General features: G+C 37.1%; 1 protein-coding gene across 3 annotated transcripts; it reads left to right on the top strand.

The window, feature by feature from the left end:
- Positions 1-1,092: 1,092 nt before the first annotated feature.
- LOC107788727 (TOM1-like protein 9) lies at positions 1,093-19,862 on the top strand. 3 transcript variants are annotated; one of them, XM_016610431.2, is made up of 10 exons: positions 1,093-1,381; positions 4,379-4,457; positions 9,923-10,021; positions 10,113-10,226; positions 11,158-11,318; positions 15,420-15,501; positions 15,746-15,831; positions 17,474-17,662; positions 18,080-18,489; positions 18,921-19,862. In XM_016610431.2, the coding sequence occupies exons 1-10, from the start codon at positions 1,281-1,283 to the stop codon at positions 19,574-19,576; spliced, it is 1,977 nt and encodes a 658-aa protein (XP_016465917.1). In that variant the 5' UTR covers positions 1,093-1,280; the 3' UTR covers positions 19,577-19,862. The 3 variants fall into 3 exon arrangements, with proteins under 3 accessions (XP_016465917.1, XP_016465916.1, XP_075099723.1); XM_016610430.2 differs by having other exon boundaries at positions 18,080-18,495; XM_075243622.1 differs by lacking the exon at positions 1,093-1,381 and adding an exon at positions 3,869-3,963 and having other exon boundaries at positions 18,080-18,495.
- Positions 19,863-22,252: the final 2,390 nt, after the last annotated feature.

Genomic DNA, 22,252 nt, shown 5'->3' with positions numbered 1-22,252 from the left:
GTTATATTTCCAATGAATAAAGTAAGGTTAATATGGTCAATTTTATTGTTAATTAATACTATAATGTAGATTTCTTAATATGTGTGAAAACAACCAAAAAATCCATTAAAGTGGACCAGAGAAAGTATTACATAATACTAATAAATAAGGACTAATTGGAAAAGAAAAAAAGGAATCCATAGTACTACAACTTACTTCGGTCCACATTAAGTACTTCATTCCATCCACAATAAGTATTCATTTTACCCTTTTATTTTGGTCTAAAATAAGTGTCCGTTTACATAATCAAGAAGAAATTAATTTTATTTTTTTAAAATTTGTCCTTATTTACCTATTCCAATGTGTCAATGCAACAATTAATTAAGGTTAATTTAGTGAATACATCTTTTTTCTCTAGGAGTTCGTATTTCCTTAATGGGTGTGCTAAATGTAAAATAATTAGTTATTGTGGACCGGAGGAAGTAATTTTTTTGGCCTTTGACATACCCCTTAAGAAAGTACTAACTCCTAAAAATAAAATAAGTCTTTTGACTAAATTACCTTTAATTAAAATTTGTATATTGTTAACTTGACACATTGAATATGTAAATAAGGGCAAATTTGAAAAACTAAAGTTAATTCATTCTTGAATATGTAAAAAGGACACTTATTTTGAACCAAAAATATAACAACAACAACAACCACTACCACACAGTGTAATCTCACAAGTGGGATCTGAGGAGGGTAGAATGTACGCAGCCTTACCCCTACCTTGAAGGGCAAAGAGACTGTTTCTAATAAACCATCGACATTTTGAACCATAAATAAAATGCCATATTATGGTCCGGAAGGAGTATAGGACAGCCCGATATACTAAGCTCTCGCAATGTGCAGTGTTTAGGGAAAGACCGAACCATAAGAGTCTATTACTACCGTAGGAATTTCATTTAAAGTTTAAAAGGTGCAAATTTTGAATTATCAAAATTAACTTCTACAAACCTTAGGGGCTAAAGTTTACCAACTTGAAATCTTGACATAGTTAGACTTATACGTGTTCTCTTCTCATTGGCTACTTCTACTTTCTTTTTAATTCTATTTTGTTCATTGGAAAATAAACTAATCATCATAACAGAATACAAGAGAGAGAGAGAGAGCTCATATGATTTGATTCGTAATTGGAATCTCGCCAGTTAATTATTTTAACGCCGGAGAATTCGCCGGCGGTCACATTTTTGTTTCAAGTGATCGGAGGCGGAAATTTTTCTATTTTATTTTTTGGCGGTAAATAAAATAATTATAGGATGGTGAATTTTTTGGTGGAACGAGCGACGAGCGATATGCTTATTGGTCCTGATTGGGCCATGAATGTCGAGATCTGCGATATATGCAATCGCGATCCCGGGTATGTAAAATTTGGAATTTTTTTCTTTTTCTTACATAATATATGACTCGGCTTTCTGTTTTATTGAATGCTCCATTTCTTACTGAAATAGTTGGTAGTAGTAATAGTTTCTGATTACTTGTATGTAAACCTTTAGTTTCAAAAAATAGTACTCCATCCTAATTTGTGTGATATATTTTCTTATTTCTGTTCCAAAATATGATACGTTTCTAGAATTAGAAATAATTTTACTTTAAATTTCTCATTTTACCTTTATTTTTAGCCGCGCAAGTATTTATGACTTATTTTAGACCACAAGTTGCATCGCACAATCAAACAAAGTCACATTATTGGGACTGAGGGAGTAATTTGTTTCTCTGCTTTTGCATGTAAATATTTTTTCTTTTACCTATTTTTTTTTAAAAAGTATGAGTCAGTTTTCTGTTTTGCTGAATATATGTAAGTGAAAAAAGTTGTAAGTTTTCTATAGTCGTAATCTCTGGTTGGAGACTTCTATGTCAGCGTAGCGACAAGTGTGAGATTTAAAGAACTTCTAGTTTTAGGGAACCTTTTTTTGTCATAAAAGACAAATTCTAACGCTTGATCTTAGACAAAAGGCCTAGAATGAGTTTGGAAGCTCAAAACAAGAGATTTCTCTATTATGAAAAAAAAGAGGCTTAGTTAGATTTAAAAAAAAAAGGCTTAGCCTAATGGTTGATAAGGTTGAAATTAAGACCATGGGAGACAGGGATTTGAATCCTAGTAGTGCTAGAAGGATCAAGTGATTTCTTCACATCTGTCTAAATCTTGGTGGACAAAGTTATTCAGTACCTATGAGAGGATGCAGGTTGGTGGATAATCGAGATACATGCAAATTGGCCTATACAACACCGTCAATTAAAAAGTGGCGATAAAGGCATGTCCAAGAAGACAAATTAGTTGCCAGTATTGAAGAAATGGTCTTGAATAGAGTGGAATGGGCACAAAGGGTTCATATAGTCGATCCCGACTAGTTTGAATTGAGGGTGAAATATAAAAACTAAAGGTTTTAGAGAATTATTTGCTAGTATTGGAATGAAGTGGCCTCGAGTTAACCGGAATGGATATAGAGGATTGACATAGTTTTCCCAAAGGTAATACAGAGGAGATATAGTTGACCCAACTCGTTATGGATTGAGGCATAGTTGATTGATTGATTTTAGTAGTATCTTGCTGTGATTGTGGGACTGTGCTGGACTGTATAGAGCGAGTTCAAAAACTAGGTTTGCATCTTTATATGGTGCTACATTTGAGGGTCATTGTTTTGCCATGTGTTACTGTAATCTCTGTTTTTGTGGGAAGCTGGAATGTAGGATTTTAAAGAGATCACAATTCATGTTGGTTGTCTGGTGCTTTAAAAGTAATTTTTCTTTAGATGAATTTTTGAAGAAGAAACTAAGATGGAAACAGTTGATCTATAATTGCAGCAGACCTTATTGATACCGATTTAACTGTAATGTTCCTTGAGCGTTCCTTGTTCAATCTTGCTAGATCCTTAGTTTAATAGAGGGTTCAAATGTGTTTCAGCAGCTGTGTATGCAGGATTTTTTGCAGGCAGTGTCGACATTTAAAAAGTAAACAAATGAACAAGTCACTCTAATTGACACAATATAAAAAAGACACAATTCAAATTTTATTACTAATTTTTAGTTAACTTGGATGATTCCGTTCCAAACTTTTTAAATTATTTATTATCAACACTGGTAATGAGTTACTTTCTAGATCCGGTTGTTAGTTTTGCACTTAAACAGTGAGTGGTCGGCCGGGTCAAGCATGACAACAAACTTTTCCTTTGAGATAAGGGGCAAAACTTTAAAATACGTGTAAAATTTTGAGCTAGAGAATCAAAACGTCAACCTCACTCTAATAAGTAAGGCGCTTCACCTTTGGACCAGAGCTTGTTGTGACAAGTGGTGTCAGTATTAACGATCAACAAAAAAAAGTTTTCCTATTTCCTTTTCTCCAAATTGTCCGTATAGGCGCTAGAGGGACTACGCTTATTCCTTTTTCTATTTATGTTGTTTTTTCTTTTATTTTTTGTTTTGTTTTGTATTTTTACTTTTTTATCTTCGGTCCTTCAGCCGCTATGGTATCTTACCTATCAGATACAATTTTGTTCTTATCGCAGTTTACTGGTTTGTGCTGAGATTATCTGGTAGCTAATTGCTACATCTTTTTATGTTTCCTAATTGGAGTGCCCTCACGTTTCTGGTGCTGCTGGTTATTATATGACATCTGACTATTTTTAATTACGCACTAAGCTATTATCAGAGGCTAGTATATTATAACACTCTCATGAGAGTCTTTCTTCCGGGATTAAAAGGGTTTTAGGGAAGACGAAGATATTTTTCTCTTCTCTTTTTTGGTGGTGAAAGTAGACAAATAAATACTGGATTTCCTGTATTTGTTTGATAGGTAGATTATCATATATGAGACTATAATCATCTTGAAGATGCAACCTCACATTTCCAGTGGAAGGAGCCAATCCCTGAGGGCATTTCATGCGTTAATTATTTTAGTTGAGATGACCAAAAGGAAAAATGGTGCAGGTCCAAGCAAACAGGGTATTAATCTAGTATTGACAGATTTTTATTGGTGAAGCATTTCGTTAATTATTTGCTAACCTAACAAATAAATTGCCATCAAGTCTCTTCAGCAAGTCCATTCTTTTTCGGACGACCTAAACTTCTAATTACACTTTTTTTTTAAAATTTAAATTTAGTAAAATTAAGATATGAGGTTCTTCTAGCCTCTTTACTGACCTATTTTAATGAAAATTGAGATAGTGTTTATTGGACTTACTAGTATTTTCATAATATAAACTCCAGTGGTGTCATGCTGCGGTGCTCAATGCAATTTCCCCTTTTTCTTTTGTTTTCTAATATCAAATGTTTGGTATAATCATTGAGGTGTTTGCTTTGTTTGGACCGGAGATTGGTTAAAGTAGTTCTTATTATTTGTTTTATTTTGGTTCACCAGGCAAGCCAAAGATATTGTGAAAGGAATAAAAAAGCGTCTTCGCAGTAAGAAACCAAAAGTCCAGCTACTCGCCCTGACAGTAAGCGTTTGAAACTATTTTATCCACAAATTGCTTAAACTATATGGATTGTCAAGTCCTTACCTTCCATCTTTTTTGTTAGTTTTCTTTTATTTATTTTAAATGAGAGAGCTAAGATTTCCATCTACATTCATTTGTCAATGTGCTATCTCTCCGCCTTCTTCTTTATATGTTCACTATTTCTCCTTTACTATTAGCAACAAGAAGATATGATGTAGATTTTGAGAAGAAGAAGGGCTTTTTATATTTCTGTTATGTTTACATCCCTTGAGCAAGGGAATTTATACAAAGCTCCTAATACTAATAAAGGAAATAAAATAAATCTATACAATCAATTCAGCTATAAAATAAAATAAAATAAAATCTTCTAAATATAGTCAAATCTTCTGAAATCATGCTAATCAACAATCTCCTAAATAAATCAAGTCTCCTTGAATCATGCTAATCAACACTCCCTCTCAAGTTGGTGCAAAGATGTCGCACATGCCTAACTTGCAACTCAAAATATGGAAAGTTCGGTTGTTGAGACCTTTGGTAAACACATCAGCTAGGTGTTTTTCCGATGGCACATGAAACAAACTCAAGACACCGGTTATAACTTTTTCTTTGATGAAGTGTCGATCAATTTCCACATGCTTTGTTCGGTCATGCTGGACTGGATTATGAGCTATATTTATTGTCACAGTGCAAGAAAAGTTTTCCTTTTTCAGACAGTCTTAATTTCTCTAATAGCTTTTGTAGCCAAAGCAGTTCGCAAACACCCTGGGCCATAACTCTGTTTCTGCCTTCACACTTGATCTAGTAACTACACTTTGTTTCTTGCTTTTATTAGTAATCAAGTTTCCTCCTACGAGCGTACAATAACCAATTGTAGATCTTCTGTCATATGGAGATCCAACCCAATCCGCGTCTATAAAGGCTTCTATGTTGAGGTGATCATGTTTGGAGAAAAATAGACATTTCCTCGGAGCAGACTTCAGATACTGCAAAATGTGAAAGACAACTTTCATATGGGGATTTCGGGGATCATGCATGAACTGACTCACCAGACTAACAAAATAGGCTATGTCTGGTCTAATGTGGGAGAGATAAATGAGTTTTCCAACCAGCCTCTGATATCTCTCCTTATCAACTGGCTCTCCAACTCCGCTTTGTAACTTGTGATTGCTTGATTCTACGGGTTTGCAACATGTTATACCAGTTTGTTTCAAGAGATCCAGAATATACTTCCTTTGAGAAATAAAGATTCCTCTTTTGGATCTAGCAACCTCAATTTCCAAGAAGTATTGCAACTTTTCTAGATCCTTGATCTCAAATTCTTGTGGCAACAACTTATTCAATCGGGCCATCTCCTCTTTGTCATCTCATGTCATTACTATATCATCAACATAAACTATGAGATGAGTGAGTTTACTCGTTTGATATCTTAGGAAGGGGGTGTGATGAACATTGCTTTGTTGGTAATTGAAGGAGATCATTGCTTTGTTGAGTCTGTCAATCCAAGGTCGGGGGATCCATACAAAACTTTCTTCAATCTGCATACCTTTTCTTGACTTTATGCAGTATTAAATCCAAGAGGAATCTCCATATACACCTCTTCTGCTAAGTCTCCGTGAAGAAATACATTCTTTATATCAAACTGTTGCAAGTCCCAATCAGGATTAGCTACACAAGACAAAAAATTCTAACAATGTTCATCTTAGCAACAAGGGCAAATATCTCTTGATAATCCACTCCATAAGTTTGAGTGAATCCCTTGGCCATCAATTTTGCTTTGAATCTTCAATTGAGCCATCAACTTTGTGCTTCACAGTGAAGAACCATTTGCAACCAACCAACTTCTTGTCTGGTGGTGAAATGACAAGTTACTAAGTTTTGTTTTTTTGACAAGGCCTTCATTTCTTCTTTCATTTAGGTTATGCAAAAGCTTTTCTCCAATTTTAGGGAATAGACACAAAAGAAATAAAGAAGGCAAATGCTCTATAGGAGGGAGACAAAGAATTATAGGAGACAAAATCAAATAAAGAGTATTTGCAGGTGCAAGATCTGACTCCTTTTTTGTGAGTAATAGGCACATCTAACTCATTAGAAAATGTAGATAACTCCCCAGTAGAAGATGGTTCAGCTTCGGTAGATTGCATGCTAGCTTCTTCTGCTCTACTTTTCCTTGAGTAAGTTTTCAAATCAGGCCTATCCAAATGCCCAATGGTCTCCCTCTGAATTCTTTCTCCAATTTCACTTTCCCCTCGACAATGTCATCAAGAGGCCCAGTAATAGAACTAGGTAGAATCACCTCTTCCTCATTACTGCTCTCCCCCTAAAGGGGTGATGAGATAATACTGAAATAGGGCTCTCATTCTCGAACATTAACATTCATGTTAACAAAAGATCTCCTAAAGGGAGGATGATAATATCTGTAACCTCTTTGTGTCGGAGAATACCCAATGAAAACCAGTGTTGTAAATAGCGAGCGCTATGTCGCTAATAGCGAATGGCGATGTGAAGCGAGGCTTTGCGTTTTAGAAAAGGTGCGCGCTTCTCTCTGAAAGGCGAGAAGCGCTGAGAGGCAAGAGGCGACCTATTGCGACGCTTTTTGAAAAAAAAGAAATTTAAAATGAGGCTCAATGACTTAAAAGCAAAAAATAGAGTTTCTTCTTCTATTTGCGCAACAAATGCAGGTTAGGGTTTGGTTTCTTCTTCTCCCACAAACACAACAAACTCCAGGTAGTGTTCTCCTTTCTTCTTCGACCAATTTTCTTCTTCTTTCTTCTTTCTTTTCTTTTCTTTTTCCAGCTGTCTCAATTTTCCGGCAGCATCTCCGGCAGCATCTCCGGCAGCAAACTGCTCTTTTCTTCTGTTTTTTATTTCTTGTTCTTCTTCTTCTTTCTTCTATTTTCTTCTTTTTCTTTCTTCTTCTTACTTCTTTCTTTCTTCTCTTTTTCCGGCAGCAGCTCATTTCCGGCTTTTTGCAACTGATTTTCGGTTGTTTCTGGAGTTTTTTGCTCAATTGATTTGCATCTTTTATTGCTCAGTATTTTTGTTTTACCTGCATTTTTCCAGTTCTAGTATACAATTAATTGCTTATTAACTTAATTATATGCAAATTCGAGTTTCTGGTTATTTATATATGCGAATTTTAAATTTTAATTTTTGTATTAATTGGCGCTTCACTTCAAAAAGGCGAGCGCTTCGCTTCTCGCCTCAATGAAGCGGGCGCTCGTCATTTTTTGTCGTCTCTCGTGATACAAAACACTGATGAAAACACACTTTATATCTCTAGGATCAAGTTTCCTAGAATTCTTAGAGTGGACAAAGCAAACACACCCAAACACCTTTGGAGGAACAATATATTTATCCTTACCCTTTAAAGCTTCCGGAGGACTTTGAAAATTGAGGGGTTTAAGTGGTATTGACATTCTGTTGATAAGATAGACAACCACTAGAATAGCATCCCCAGTAAGGTTTTGGTAGATGCATGGTGAACATTGCTACTTCTAACAAATGGCTATTTTTTCTTTCAGCGACCCTATTTGGTGCACTAGTGTAAGGACAACTAGTCTGATGGACTATCCAATTGGACTCCAAATAAGCACCACATCTTTTATCCATGTATTCGCTGCCATTTTCAATTCTCAAGATTTTTATTTTGGGATCAAACTGAGTACAAATCATCTTATTGAATGACTGAAAATAAGAGAAACTTCACTTTTGGCTTTTAACAAATATACCCCAAGTCATCCTAGTGCAACAATCAATGAAAGTAACAAACCATTGACTACCGGACAAAGAAACAGTTTGGTTAGGACCCCATACATAAGAATGAATAGTCAGAAACGGAGTTATGCTTCTATTATCACTCACAGGATAAGAGATTCTAGTATACTAGGCATATCGCACGCATCACAAAACAAAGATTCAAATTGAGTCCTTGAAAACAAATCGGGACGTAACTTCTTCAAAACAAAGAATGATGGATGTCCTAACTGTCTATGCCACTGTATTATTTCTTGGTTGACATCCTTACTTTCCCCAAAAAAGGCTTGACCAGAGTTTTAAATTCCAACTAATATACAAGTCATCACGCAATCTACCACTGCCAATCCTTTTCCCTATTTGAATATCCTGAAAAACACAATGATCAGGAAAGAACTCAATTTTACAGATTAGAGCTTTGGTGATGACACTAACAGATAAAAGATTGACAAAGAACTCAGGGACATGGAGCACAAATGATAGTTTAATATTAGGAGTACGGGCGATAGAACCTGTTCCAGAGATAGGTGTTATTTGCACCAGAATCAACAATCCAAGAATTAAAGTGAGTAGCAAAAACAGTACCTTATTGCACATGATTGGATGTTGCAACATTAGCGGAGTCAAGTTTGGCTAGGAGGCGATGGAGAAGTTGCATCCGAAGACAAGATTTCTCCAGAAACCGTCTCCTTAACTGTCTCCATATTTCTACCCAATCATAAGGAAATCCGAAGAAAATTGCTCAAAAATAATCTGCCTCGTTGGAAACCAAATTTGTTTCAATGGAACCTTAATTCCGATGAATGGAAAAATCAAAACTGGTAGGGATAGTCTTGGAGTGTTTCCGGTGACCTAATAGAAAAGAAAATGCCAAAAACAAAATTGATCAGAAGGAGTTCGTATTGCGGACAAGCACCAAGAGAGAGAAAACTTGACCTCTTTAATAAAAATAGAACCCTAGTGCTATGAGGGAGATAACTCACCTCAAAAAGACAACATTGACTTTGATACCATATAGATTTTGAGAAGAAGAAAAGATTTCTTGTATTTCTGTGTATGTTTACATCCCATGAGCAAGGGAATTTATACAAAGCTCCTAATGCTAATTAAGAAAATCAAATAAATCTATACAATGAATCTAGCTATCAAATAAAATCTATATAATCAAATCTTCTGAAATCATGCTAATCAACAATCTCCTAAATAAAATCAAATCTCCTTGAGTCATGCTAATCAACATATGATTATGTTGGAAGACTAATAAAGTGCTGATATAATGAAATACTTGAACCAATATGCTACTTTTACTACTAATAAAGCTCTAGCAACACAGAGTATTGGTTTCTCTTCATTGTGTAGTCGCCTAGTTGCCTCAATGTTCCTATTATTAACCTCAAGAATCCTACGGCTGGATTTGTAAATTGTCTTGGTCTCTCCGGTGTACTTGACTTTTTCTTACTTTTTATCTAATTATCTACAGTTTGACTTTTTCTTGGTCTCTCCAAGTGTTTTTTAACCATCTTGGTGTATTTATGTTGTAAAATATATTTGACTAATCATAAATAAATAGGTGGTTGGCTGCATTTGTTTATCACTTCAGTTTTATAGGGGTTTATGCTGTTACTTGAGAATTTTGTTATTCTCTTTGCTTGGCCTGCAAAGTAAAAAATTAGCTGGACTCACGGTTAACCTGAGATGTTACCATTTTTCAGCTATTGGAAGCAATTGTGAAGAATTGTGGGGACATTGTGCATATGCATGTTGCTGAGAAAGGTCTTCTTCACCAGATGGTGAAAATTGTAAAGAAGAAGGTGATTGCAGACTCTAAGCCTCCCTCATGTTATGTTACCCCCCACCCCCATAAATTTCTGGCATCAATCTTATACTGTTTTGCAAAAGCAGCCCGACTTTTACGTCAGGGAAAAGATATTAACTTTGGTAGACACTTGGCAAGAAGCTTTTGGAGGACCAAGGGCGAGATATCCACAATATTATGGATCCTACCAGGAGTTGTTGGTAAGATTGTTTTTAACTCTTCTATTAGGTGTACATTTGAAGTTAATTTTCATCACTATTAGGGGTTGACATTATTTGTATTTATGTGACGGAGCACCCCGACAAGTTCTGTATGGCTCCAGACATAAAAATTCAGTTTTCTAACTTATCACCTAAGCAGCAACTCTATAATCAATAGGGTTTACTTGGAGAGTAAAAGTTCTCTTTTCCTTGAGTAAGTCATTATGGGTCCGTCGTGTGGAGAGCCCATCACATGATCTGTGGGTGTAAGCACACGTCATGGGTTTGAACCCTTTTGCAGACAACAGTTTCTTGGTATTTAAGTGGAGAAGAGTAGAGGGATAGCCCATTATCCTCTGAGTTTTGAACCATGCACCATTGGCTCTCGGGGATTTATCGGTTATCAAAAGTTATTTTGACGCCTTCCAAACAATACTAATGGTTTGTACCAGTTGATAATTGATTGGTGTTGGTTGCTAAAATTCCAAAACAAAATGCTTGAACGTACTGACTGAACTTATACAATTAACTGGAGTTTGTCCATGCCCAGTTGCTATGATAATACTTTATTTATGCTTGGTTGACACCTCAATTCATAAAAAATGTTTTGCAAATGTAAAAGTTCTCTTGGAAAGTTAGTTAAGCAGTAATTAAATAGGGTTTCACTTGGAGGGTAAAAGTTCTTTTTTCCTTAAAGTTTTTATGGGGCCTTTTATGAATCATTTTGTGACCTCTGCAAACAATACTAATGGTTTATACCAGTTGGTAATTGGTTGGTGTTGGTTGCTAAAATTCCAAAACCAAATGCTTTTCTGTACTGACTGAACTTCCACTAATACTTGGAGTTTTGTCCATGCTGGTATTATGTACTTTCTATATGTTTGTTTGACACCTCACATGATGTTTTGCAAATGTATTGCTTGACTTTCAGCGCATTGGAGCCGTATTCCCTCAGAGATCTGAGAGATCAGCACCTGTGTTCACACCTCCTCAAACACATCCACTTGCATCTGATCCACAGAATCTTCAGAAGCCTGAATCTAGACAGGATACAGCAGAGTCTTCAGCAGATGCTGAATATCCCACCTTGAGGTGACTGTTTTTCTATTAATATAAAGAAGATGTTAAACTATGACCATTTTTGTTTACTGGGGAATTTCCAACATTCTTTCTGTTTCTTTAATTCTGTTGCCCAGCTCTCAGCAAACGTAGCTTAGGTTAGTTGGTGGGACAATATGAGAATGGAGGATCAGTGTAGGAAAATGCTCCCGTTATCCTTGCATTGCCTTGATAGATTAGTCGTTTATAGTGCATGGCTTGACACTTTCTCATGGACAAGCTCAACCTGAGAAATCTGAATTTTATTACTCTTTAGCGTCTGGACAGTTTGAGCTTACAAGAGGCTTAGGACTACACTAATTTCTTCAGTTAGTGCTAGTACCATCTTATCCCTCAAAGGTGTCTAAGAGGCAAAAAGCCTCTGAGTTCGATTTCTAGTAAATCTCTTGTCTTCCTAGCATGCAATGTCCGTTGAATGTAAACCTGCATTACCAGATCTTGATCCGAGTACTTTGAAGCTATATGAAAATCTTTAAGAAGCAGAAAGTGGTAGAAATGACTCCGACGGGTTTACAATGTACAATAACAACCTATTGATCGTACTGCTATTTCAAACTATACAGGGTTTTCTCTTAGGTTGCTTATTGACATTCTGTTCTGTTATAAATTGTGGGAACAGTTTATTCATAACAGGTATGAATAACAATATACCATAAGGATAACATATGTAGTTTTATTGCTTTAGTTTCCACTCACGAAAATGTGCTGCGTATGATACGTGTGGATTTAGCAAAATGGATTTATGGGGTATCTTTTTTGAGCTACGTTCCTCACATGTGGACTCAATTTTCAATATTAAGCTAATCTGAACTAACTTCTAGTTGTCATTTAAGTCTCCTTACATAGTAATTCTGTCTTATTTATCTTTTATATGATATTATGATCCTACATGCCGTTTTTGTAGTCAAACCTTAGATATTTCTAACTTATTCCATATTGTGTCCCAAGTCTTGAGAAAAAATTGTTGAGATGTCAATCTTGTTAGGCTAGAGGGGCACTTCTTGCTTTCTTTTTCTTTTTCTTTTTCCTTAAAAGGTTTACTTTCTTGTGAAACTTCTGTATCTGCACTGTTTCTTCCATTCTTCACGGGAGGGTAGGTTTTGTGACCAGTGCATAAAAAGGTGCGTCTCGGGGCGAGGCGGTCAGAAACTGCCCTAAGGCGGAGGTGGCGCAGATTCGGCGGCCCATTCACTAAGACGTACGGGCAGACGTGTATTACTCCTCACTGACAGGGTGCACGCAGAAGACTCAAGCAAATGTTGGGCAAAATCCTAAAGAAGAAGAAGAGAACATTAGGGTTTATTTATTTACCACAACTATTTCACCAACTTGGAAAGTATCCGTGGTTGTGTAAATAAAATAGTTTCGTATTGCTTCAATTTCATTTGCTGAGAACAATGGGCTCCGGGGATGGAAGAAGAAGATAGGTCCAATCCCTTCCAAATACACTACTACAACAACAACCCAGTATAATCCCACAAGTAGGGTCTGGGGAGGGTAGGATGTAGGCAGCCTTACCCCTACCCTGGAAGCGCAGGGAGACTGTTTCCGATAGACCCTCGGCTAAAAAAGGTGAAGGAAGCCCTGATATCAAGTAATAGCAAGACAAATAATTAGAAAACTAAATCGAAGATAGCAACAGAGAATATGAAAGGGGTACCGATAACAAGTAACAGCAAGATAGTATATTTAGAGAAATAAATCCAAGGCAACACACGAGAATATGAACGAAGTACTACTAGTAAACTACGGAATTACTGATGACAAGTAATAACGGAACAAGACATGCGGACTATGGAAGTAATAACGGAACAAGACATGCGAATATAGCAAAAAAAAAAAAGGGTACCATACTAGCCTATGTTGCACGGACTCTCCAAAATGCTGCCACACCCGTGTCGGATTCTCCAAAAATACACTGCTTTTGGAGAATCCGACACACACCCAGCGATATTTTCGGAGAGTCCGAACAACATAGATACTAGCACTAATACTATCGAACTAGAGAAGACAAAGGGAAACGCATGACTACCTACTAACCTTCTACCCTAATCTTCAACCTCCACACCCTTCTATCTAGGGTCATGTCCTCGGTCACCTCAAACTGCTTCATGTCTTGCCTGATCAACTCTCCCCAAGACTTCTTTGGCCTACCTCTACCCCCCCTCTCACCTCCCAAGGCCAACCTCTCACATCTCATGGCTGGGGCATCTGTGCTTCTCCTCTTAACATGCCCGAACCATCTCAACCTTGCCTCATGCATCTTTGCCTCCATAGGGCCACTCCCACCTTGTCCCGAATAGCTTCATTCCTAATTCTATCCAACCTAGTATGCCCACACATCCATCTCAACATTCTTATTTCCGCTACTTTCATCTGCTGGACATGGGACCCCTTCCAAATACACTATTGAAGAAAATTGTATTTGGGTTTCGAATGTCGGTAATTTGGGGAAGAAAATGAATTTTCAAAACCATGAGAAGGACACGGGGAGAAATTTTGAGGGAAATTGCAGGGGAGAGAATTTGCGAAAAAGATGACTCTGTGATTCAAAATCCATATGTTGACCTTTTTTTTCCTACTGTGAAAATGGGCTGACGGGGAAAGCAATGACACTCTCCCACTGCCCTAAAACATTGCATCATCTTGCAACTCACCTCCATATCTGCTTCACTAATTCAGCGGTAAGTTAGGAAATCTTACCCATAGTGGCATCTCAAATCAGAAGTTCTGAGCCAAAATCAAATTGTGGAGTCCATTGCTTCATAATCATGGGCCTATTATTAACTGTATATGGACCGGAACACATAATTTCTTTCATATCTGCCATGGATTGGAACTTGACAATGAAATGACCATCATCATGATAGTATAAATCCCGCATAGACACTGTATTCCACGTCTGATTTATGTATCTACGCATATAGTTATACCCTGGTTTTTCCCCAATTACAGAGATAATTAGGGCACACTTCCATTTCAGAGCTTCCTTCTCTAGTTCTGATTTCTCAAGCTTAGCTACTAGATTCCCTTCTACAAGCTTAGGGGTTATGCAGTTCAAGGCCATACCATTAGCTGATGATCTGTTACCGGTGAGTAATCCTGCCAAAGTAGACTCCTTAGGCTCCTCAAGCAATGTAACAGTAACTGGTGCTGGTGATGGTGCTTGAGTTGCAACCTCCTGCTCCTTACTACTCAATTAAACAGTCACTACTTGAGAAATCGGAGGTGTGACACTACCCCTTAGGTCAACATGCAGAGAAATAGGACTCTGATTTGCCTGCTTTTGCTGTTGACTAGCCAAAGCAGAAGCTCCAACATAAGGGATCTGAGTGAGGATGCCAGATCCTACCTGGGTCTTTGAGGCTCCAGAAATGGACTCCATAACAGCTGACGGGCTTCCTCCTGTGGTTGAGTTTTGGAATTTTGTCATCCACCTTGATTTGTTCCTTCTTAGGACTGCCACGAGACTTCTTTCCTGCCATTGACTTGATCGGCGCATGTTAGCTTAAACTACTGCGAGAGGACGGGAGAGAAGAAATTCTTTTAGTTATATTTGCAAAGAAAGTTTTCTTAGTAAAGTTCCTTTCTACTTTATTGACTGGAAATTCTTTTAGTTATATTTGCAAAGAAAGTTTTCTTAGTAAAGTTCCTTTCTACTTTATTGACTGGTCTATTAGAAGTTATAACCTCTACTTTATTGAGCATGTCTATGGATTATACTAAAATCTCCTGCCTTTTTGATAAATTTTGATTTCTAAAAAATATTGTATGTTTCTCGTATTTTAAAAATATTTATGTGCTATTGAATTATACAATAATAAGATCCACGGGGATTACGCCTCGCCCCGTACTTGATAAAATACTTCGCCTTGCGCCCTCTCCTTTTAAAACACTTGTTATCACCCTCCCCGTAGTCAGACACATCTTTTATTTGAAAAAGGAAAGAAAAGATGATTTTCACGTGCTGGTGAATGCCATCTGATAGCTGTATTACTTATCTTTCTTCTGTTAGGTTATCTTGCTATGATAATTAATGTTCTTTGGTTCTTTTCTGCATGTTTCTATTGCTAGCTTGACGGAGATCCAGAATGCACGTGGTATTATGGATGTCCTTACTGAAATGCTGAATGCATTAGGTCCTGAAAACAAAGAGGTAAAATCCATATGCATAGTATGTCTAAAGGGATATGCCCCCTTGCTAGTTTATTGAAGTTTTGAGACTAAAGATTTTGATTCAATAATTGAGATTTTCAAAGTTAGATGCGAATTAGAGCAGACAAAAACTGAAAGGAAGGGAATATTCACCTCTAAGATATTTTCATTCCTGTTCAGTTAATTTTTAATGAGTTCTGTCCTTTTTATATTTGATGCAACATATTTGCACTGTGGGGTTACAGGAACTCAGACAAGAGGTCATTGTTGATTTGGTGGAACAATGCCGTACCTACAAGCAGAGATTGGTACACCTTGTAAACTCGACTACGTAAGGCCTCGTTTTACTTGTCTGATTCTCGTGACTTTTTCTGGATATTGTGATATGCTTCTTTTTTCTTATATTAACCTTAACCCTTATAATTAGAGAATATTTCTCTCTCTAATGAAAGGGTCAGTGTAAATATTCATTTGAAGCTTCTGACACGTATAACCTGGGTTTGTTCTTGCTAGGAATAAAATTTGATGGCCGAACATTCATCTCCCATCTATTGTTTATATATGCATATTCATGTATACTATATTATGAGTACGAAGGCCAAAGTTTAAAGTTGAATTTCCAAATTATCCATCAAAAACCAAAAGACATTTTTATCTCTCTCTTAATTTCTTGTAATATTTTTGTATTACCAAATAGTAAATTCAACTACCAATAAAAGTAAAAGTACTTTCATTTCCCATTAATTATTGCAAAGGTACAATTTATATCTAATCATTGTCATTTAATTGTCAGTTTTTTTATTTTTTTGCAAGAAGTGTTTGTTTGAGATTTTTCAAAATGAAAAGTTAAGTGTGGTTGAAAAGTCGAAACAAATTGAGAGGAACATCTCTGTGGAAACAGAAATGCGGAAACATCATATCTCTAGACAAAAAACAGAAAAAAATTTGACCTAAAATTATTTTTTTCCTTTAAATTTACATCCAACATGCAATATTTGGACCTGGAAGATAAATTACTAAGCACTTATTATATGGGACTGGTTGCTTTTTATTCTTTAGGGGAACTCTAGTTAATTGTTTGTTTTTGCTTTGTTTTTTGATTCATCAATTATATGGATATTCTTTTGTAGTTAAATCCAGATGGTAAACTCTTACTAAAAGTTTTTAACCAATTTTTACTTTTTGCCTTTTATTACTGCCTTAATAAGAATATATATTATAATAGACTCGTGTATCATTTTCACATAGTTATTTTTTCTTTTTCCTATAAATCTGCGAGTCAATTTGATGGAAAGGTGGCGTTTATGTTATTTTAGTGAAATTTGGTGATATTTGGATAATTCAATAAGGCATTTCAGGACTTTTGTGTGGTACAGTTTCTTCCTTTATTGAATTAGTTAAATTGAATTCGACATCCATTTTTGAGAGTTGAATTTTTGTAACTCAAATACATGATTTTATGCTTCTTCTGTACCAATCTATGTGGTATTTTTTTTTAGTCTGTTTCAAAAAGAATGACATAATTCTTATATTTAGAAACAATTCAGCTTTAATGAGAATTTATAGACACAAATGTCTCTGGATTGTGTTATATCATAATTTTCAAATTTTTTTCTCTTGAATTTGTGTTCAGTCAAATAAAGCTACGTAAAATGAGACGAAAGTTGTAGTATTTAACTATTTATGTAATTCTTAAAAAAATTATACTTATTGATGGGGGTACACGTGCAACGTGCGTGCCCACGAACTAGTATATACTATAAAGTTCAAGTAATTTGAGTTAACTTTTTTTCAGAGATGGGTTTTTCATTAACTTCTTGGAACTTGCTGAAACTGGCCGTGTTTACAGTTACTATTGAACTTAAAACAATTTTGAACTTAAGATGGACATTTTGTCTGTCCTTTCTGTTCTCCCATCTTTTTTACGCGCCACAGGTGTTGTTCCTGTGAATCCTTACATTTACCTGATCCAGGGATGAGTCGCTGCTATGCCAAGGACTATCGCTGAATGATGACTTACAGCGTGTATTGGCCAAGCATGAAGCTATTGCATCAGGAACTTCTATTAAAGGCGAATCATCAAAACCTGAAGCTGCTCGATCCCTTGTAGATGTTGATGCTCCTCTTATTGATACTGGAACCAGCAACCAGTCAGACCAAGGGTAACTTAGTTTTGTTATTTTTTTGGCCAATCAATGTACTTTGTTAAGTGTTTCACTTCTTACTACAATTGACTTTTGAATTAGTGGTTTGGTTCTCAAGGACTGAGATATGGATATCAGTTTGTCATGCCTAAAATCATCAGACATGAATTGTATAGATAGTTATCAAATATTTGTCTAGAACAAATTTGACCTGCAAGTGTATTGTCAATTAAATTCAGATTTTAACAAAGTTATGTAGTTGAACATATTTGCTGTTGTAAGAAATATTAACTGAAACCACCCACCCTCACCCCTCACCCCACCAAACCCAAAGGAATAAGAACTGACGGGTATTGATTTAAGTTTCAGAGTGTTAACAGGTCAGGTTGGAAGAAATTTGTTTTTTATCTAAGGCATATATGTTGTGCTTTCCAGATCTACACCAATTGCTAGTTTAGGGACACAGTTGCTTCTTCCTGCTCCTACATCAGCAACTCCAGCAAAAGTTGACCCTAAGATGGATCTTCTGAGCGGAGACTTTGACTCACCGACAGCTGAGAATGCTCTTGCGCTTGTTCCTGTTGGAGAACCTCAACCAGCAAGTCCTTCGCAGCAGAATGCCCTTGCTATTCTCGACATGTTTTCGCAGCCAAGCACCACCCCCTCTACTTATTCAGTTGGTCAGGCAAATCCTTCATCCCCTCAATTTCAGCAACAACAGAATTTTCATTCTGTGCAACCATCTTTGTACCCAAATGGAAGTGTCCCTGGTATGACCTACGCCCAAGGCTCCAATCCTGACTGGAATGGGCAGATGTCACAGCAACAACAGCCAGCTTCTCCAGGTTATGGTGATTCCTTTGTTATCCTGCGTGCTTTCCACTTAAATACAGTATTGAGGACATGATAAAAATACAAAAGAAATATTATGGAGACATGCCCGTTTTGTACCTTGGCAACCTGTGCATGTTGTCTGGATAATCTACCTGATGGATTAGTCGAGGTGCATGCAAGCTGGAAAAGGCCTGGTGTGTTAAACCCTAGTTCGAATTTTGTCCTTTTGAGCTTTTGTGTGCCTATTGCCTAAAAAACGACCTATTAGATAGAAGTCATAGTAGGGAAGAGTTCAATATATATCCTTATCCGTTAATGCTTAAAGCCCCCTTTACCTATTGTTTAAGATCCTTTCCTTGTTCAAGTAATGTGAATTGCCATGTTTTAAGACTCTTACTCATTCAGTTTCTGAATAGCTATATCTTATTCAATTTCTCAATAGGAACTCAAAGCACTAATCCTTTTCCACTTCCTCCGTGGGAAGCTGAGGCAGAAGAAAGCCAAATAGCAGGTAGCCCTCATGCTCAATCGATGCTAAATAATCCCATGCCAGGTAGTTCACAAGCTTTAGCAATGCACAATAATCAGATGATGCCTGGCGGTTCACATGCTGTATCACCGCAAAATAATCAGCTGGTTGCAGCCAACGCACAGCAAACATACCTCCATGGTATGTATGCACATCCGGGCACAGCTGGACAGCCTGCTATAATGAGCAATCAGGCTATGCAAAGCAATCAGATGGAAGGCATGTATCCTCAACAATTCCAAGGTGGGCAACCAGGGGGTTTGTTTCCTCAACAAATGCCATCTGGGCACATGGCTTATATGTATTCCCAGCAAATGTATGCCAACCAAATGGCCAGTTATGGTTATGGTAACGCTCAACAACAAAATACTCAGTTCCTTAACCAAGGAATGTCTGGGCTCTCTGTGAGGGACAATGGTGTCCTCAACAATTCTTCCTATCCAGTTTCCGCTCCTTCATATGTGCCATCTGGAAAGCCCTCAAAGCCGCAAGACAAATTGTTCGGAGACCTAGTTGACCTTTCAAAATTCAAATCAACCAATGCCCCCGGCAGAGCTGGTAGCACATGACAGTAACTGGTTTTGCACCTTTTTTTCTTAATAATTAGCATTTCTATTTGGTTCTTAAGCTTATGTTGTCTCTTCTTCATTTTTTTATTTGCACATTCTCCTTCGAGTCCATATGCATTTGATGGTTCTTCACAAGATGATGAGAGTTGTGTACATTTCTTATAGAGTGAAGAAATATCTCTGGAAGAAAGAAAGTCAAGGAACCTCGCTCTAGCTTGAATATGTATAGGATGTATTCAATTATTCATTTTAATGCAGTTTCGGGTGATATAATTTTGTGCTGTTATATTTTTCTTTTTTTTCAAGTGTTCTGTTATATTTAGTTATCCTGTTGTATGTTTCTTTGGAGATTTTTGGTATGAGCTTGGCGAGACCGTGTAAACAGAAGAACTTCCATGTCTCAATAGTGAAATCTTGCTTGAATGTGGACTCGCCTTACATAATCGTACTTAGAGGTGTGCATATTAATTTTTTTTTAACTAAACCATCCACCCAGGTTTTCATCTCCTGTGGTGTTGGGGGGTTTGGCATAGACCCCTACCCTGTTTATTCATTAGCAAAATAGTACAAGGAGGGGGACAAAGGCCAAAACCTCATAAAGTCACACTGATCTAGAAAAAAAAACTAAAATTGCTAGGCCTATAAATTATAAAAGAGCTACTATAACATGATATGGTTCGGTACAGCAGTAGCTCTTTCCTTATCTTTTAAGGAGGATCAAATATCCATCCTGAGTGCTTCTTTGGTCTAATTCTGAAATTCGGAATCTGCCTTTTATCCATAGTCATTGCATTTCTGGCCTCAGCAGGCATTTCAGTTTCATTGAGGAAGATGGCCTGTTGCGTGAGAGTAGCAGCATGTTTGGCCAAAGCATCAGCCACTTCGTTTCCCTCCCTGTAGCAATGTTTTATCTTGATGCCATGTTGTTGCACCTTTTGCTGAATAAGTGTGACTCCCTCTTTTAGTCTCCATGGTGTATTGTATTTCCCTTGGATCATGTTAACAACCAGGAGCGAGTCTAATTCCAATATTAGTTCTTGACAGTTGTGATCACAACACCAAAGAATAGCAAACAAGGCGGCTTGCACTTCAGAGTAATTGTTAGTCAAGAAATGTACTGGTGCGGAGAAAGCCATGACCATTTGACCATTTCTCTTCCTAACAACACCCCCAATGCCTGATTTGCCTGCGTTTGCGCAGAAACTTCCATCTGTGTTTATTTTCCATTGATTATTGTTAGGGGCTCCCAAAGAACCATAATACTCTTCAGTTGAATCTTGTAATCCTCTGCCACCTTGTATACATTGTTCCATGTCCAATTCTAATCCATCTGGCTGTATTTTTGGCCCATGGAAACTTTTACCTAAAAAAGAACTTGTTGACATATTCTAAAAATAGAAATAGTCTTCTTACTATATTTCTTACCGCATCTGGCCTTCCATATTTCCCAGCATATTATGGTTGGAGTGATTTGCAGTAGAAACTTATGGACATTGTTTTTTGGGTGTCTGTTCCACCATTGAGTTATGATGCATGGTATATTCCTTCCCATGGTCCGAAATCCATGTGGAGTGGACATAGTGTTCCATACCTTTTTTGCTGTGTTGCTAGTTGCGAAGACATGGTTCATGGATTCTTCTTCTGGTACCCTGCAACAACAACAACTAGATATACTGTTAGTTCCAAACTTCAGCACTATGTTACCTAGGGGTAGCCTGCCTTTCAGAATTCTCCATGTAGTAAAGGGGATTTTGAAAGGCAGATGTTTATTCCAGATTTTGGCCAAGAGAGGAGAGGGATCCTTTCTTTTTCTTAGAAGCTGGTAGGCGGAAGAACAAGAAAAGGATCCTTGGGGATTGGGGGTCCATACTGCTTGGTCGAGAATATCGTTGTAACCAATCTTGATTTGCTCGATTTCATCAACAACTCTCTGAGGCACAGCTTCTTGAAGGAGCTCCAAGTTTCATCCTTGGTTATTGAGGAAATCCTTGATCTTAGTATTTCCTGGTTTTGAGGAGGGGGGGTTGGATATTGTTTTGATGTTCCCTGATGATAGCCATCTATCCTACCAAAATAGACTATTACCCTTGTTGATCTTCCAATGAATGTAATCTTCCACTTTATCTCTTGTCTCCATTAGGCTCCTCCACGAATTGGAGTCTTTAGGATCCAGCTTTTTTGAGATTGGATTGGATCTTTGACAGTATTTGGCTCGGAGAAATTTAGTCCATAAATTATTTTCCACCCTGAATCTCCACCATCTTTTTGCTGCGAGTGAGTTGCATATATCTTGGAGCTTTTTGAATCCAACACCTCTCTCATCAGTAGGATAGCTCATGTTGTCCCAGGAGCACCAGTGATAACTCCTTTTACCTTCTTTCTCTCCCCAGAAGAAATTTGCAAGGTACATTTCAATCTGCTTGATAATGGACTTAGGAGGTGCCATAACTGACAGCAGATATAAGGTTTGGGACTGAAGGATGTGCTTGATGATAATAGCTTTACCACCGAATGATAGGAGTTTCCCTTGCCAGCCTCCCGCTTTGTTTAGCACTTTTGTGGCCAGGTCTGCGAAGTAGCAAATCCTCTTTCTGCCTATGTAGATAGGGCACCCAAAATATGTAAAAGGGAATTGCATGTGCTTAAAGCCGCATTTTTGTAGTCTTCTAATGGTTC

The sequence above is a fragment of the Nicotiana tabacum genome, chromosome 22, assembly GCF_000715075.1.
Source record: "Nicotiana tabacum cultivar K326 chromosome 22, ASM71507v2, whole genome shotgun sequence".
Taxonomy (NCBI): Eukaryota; Viridiplantae; Streptophyta; class Magnoliopsida; order Solanales; family Solanaceae; genus Nicotiana; species Nicotiana tabacum.
The sequence above is the reverse complement of the archived record's forward strand: the minus strand, read 5'-3'. Positions and strand labels throughout refer to the sequence as shown.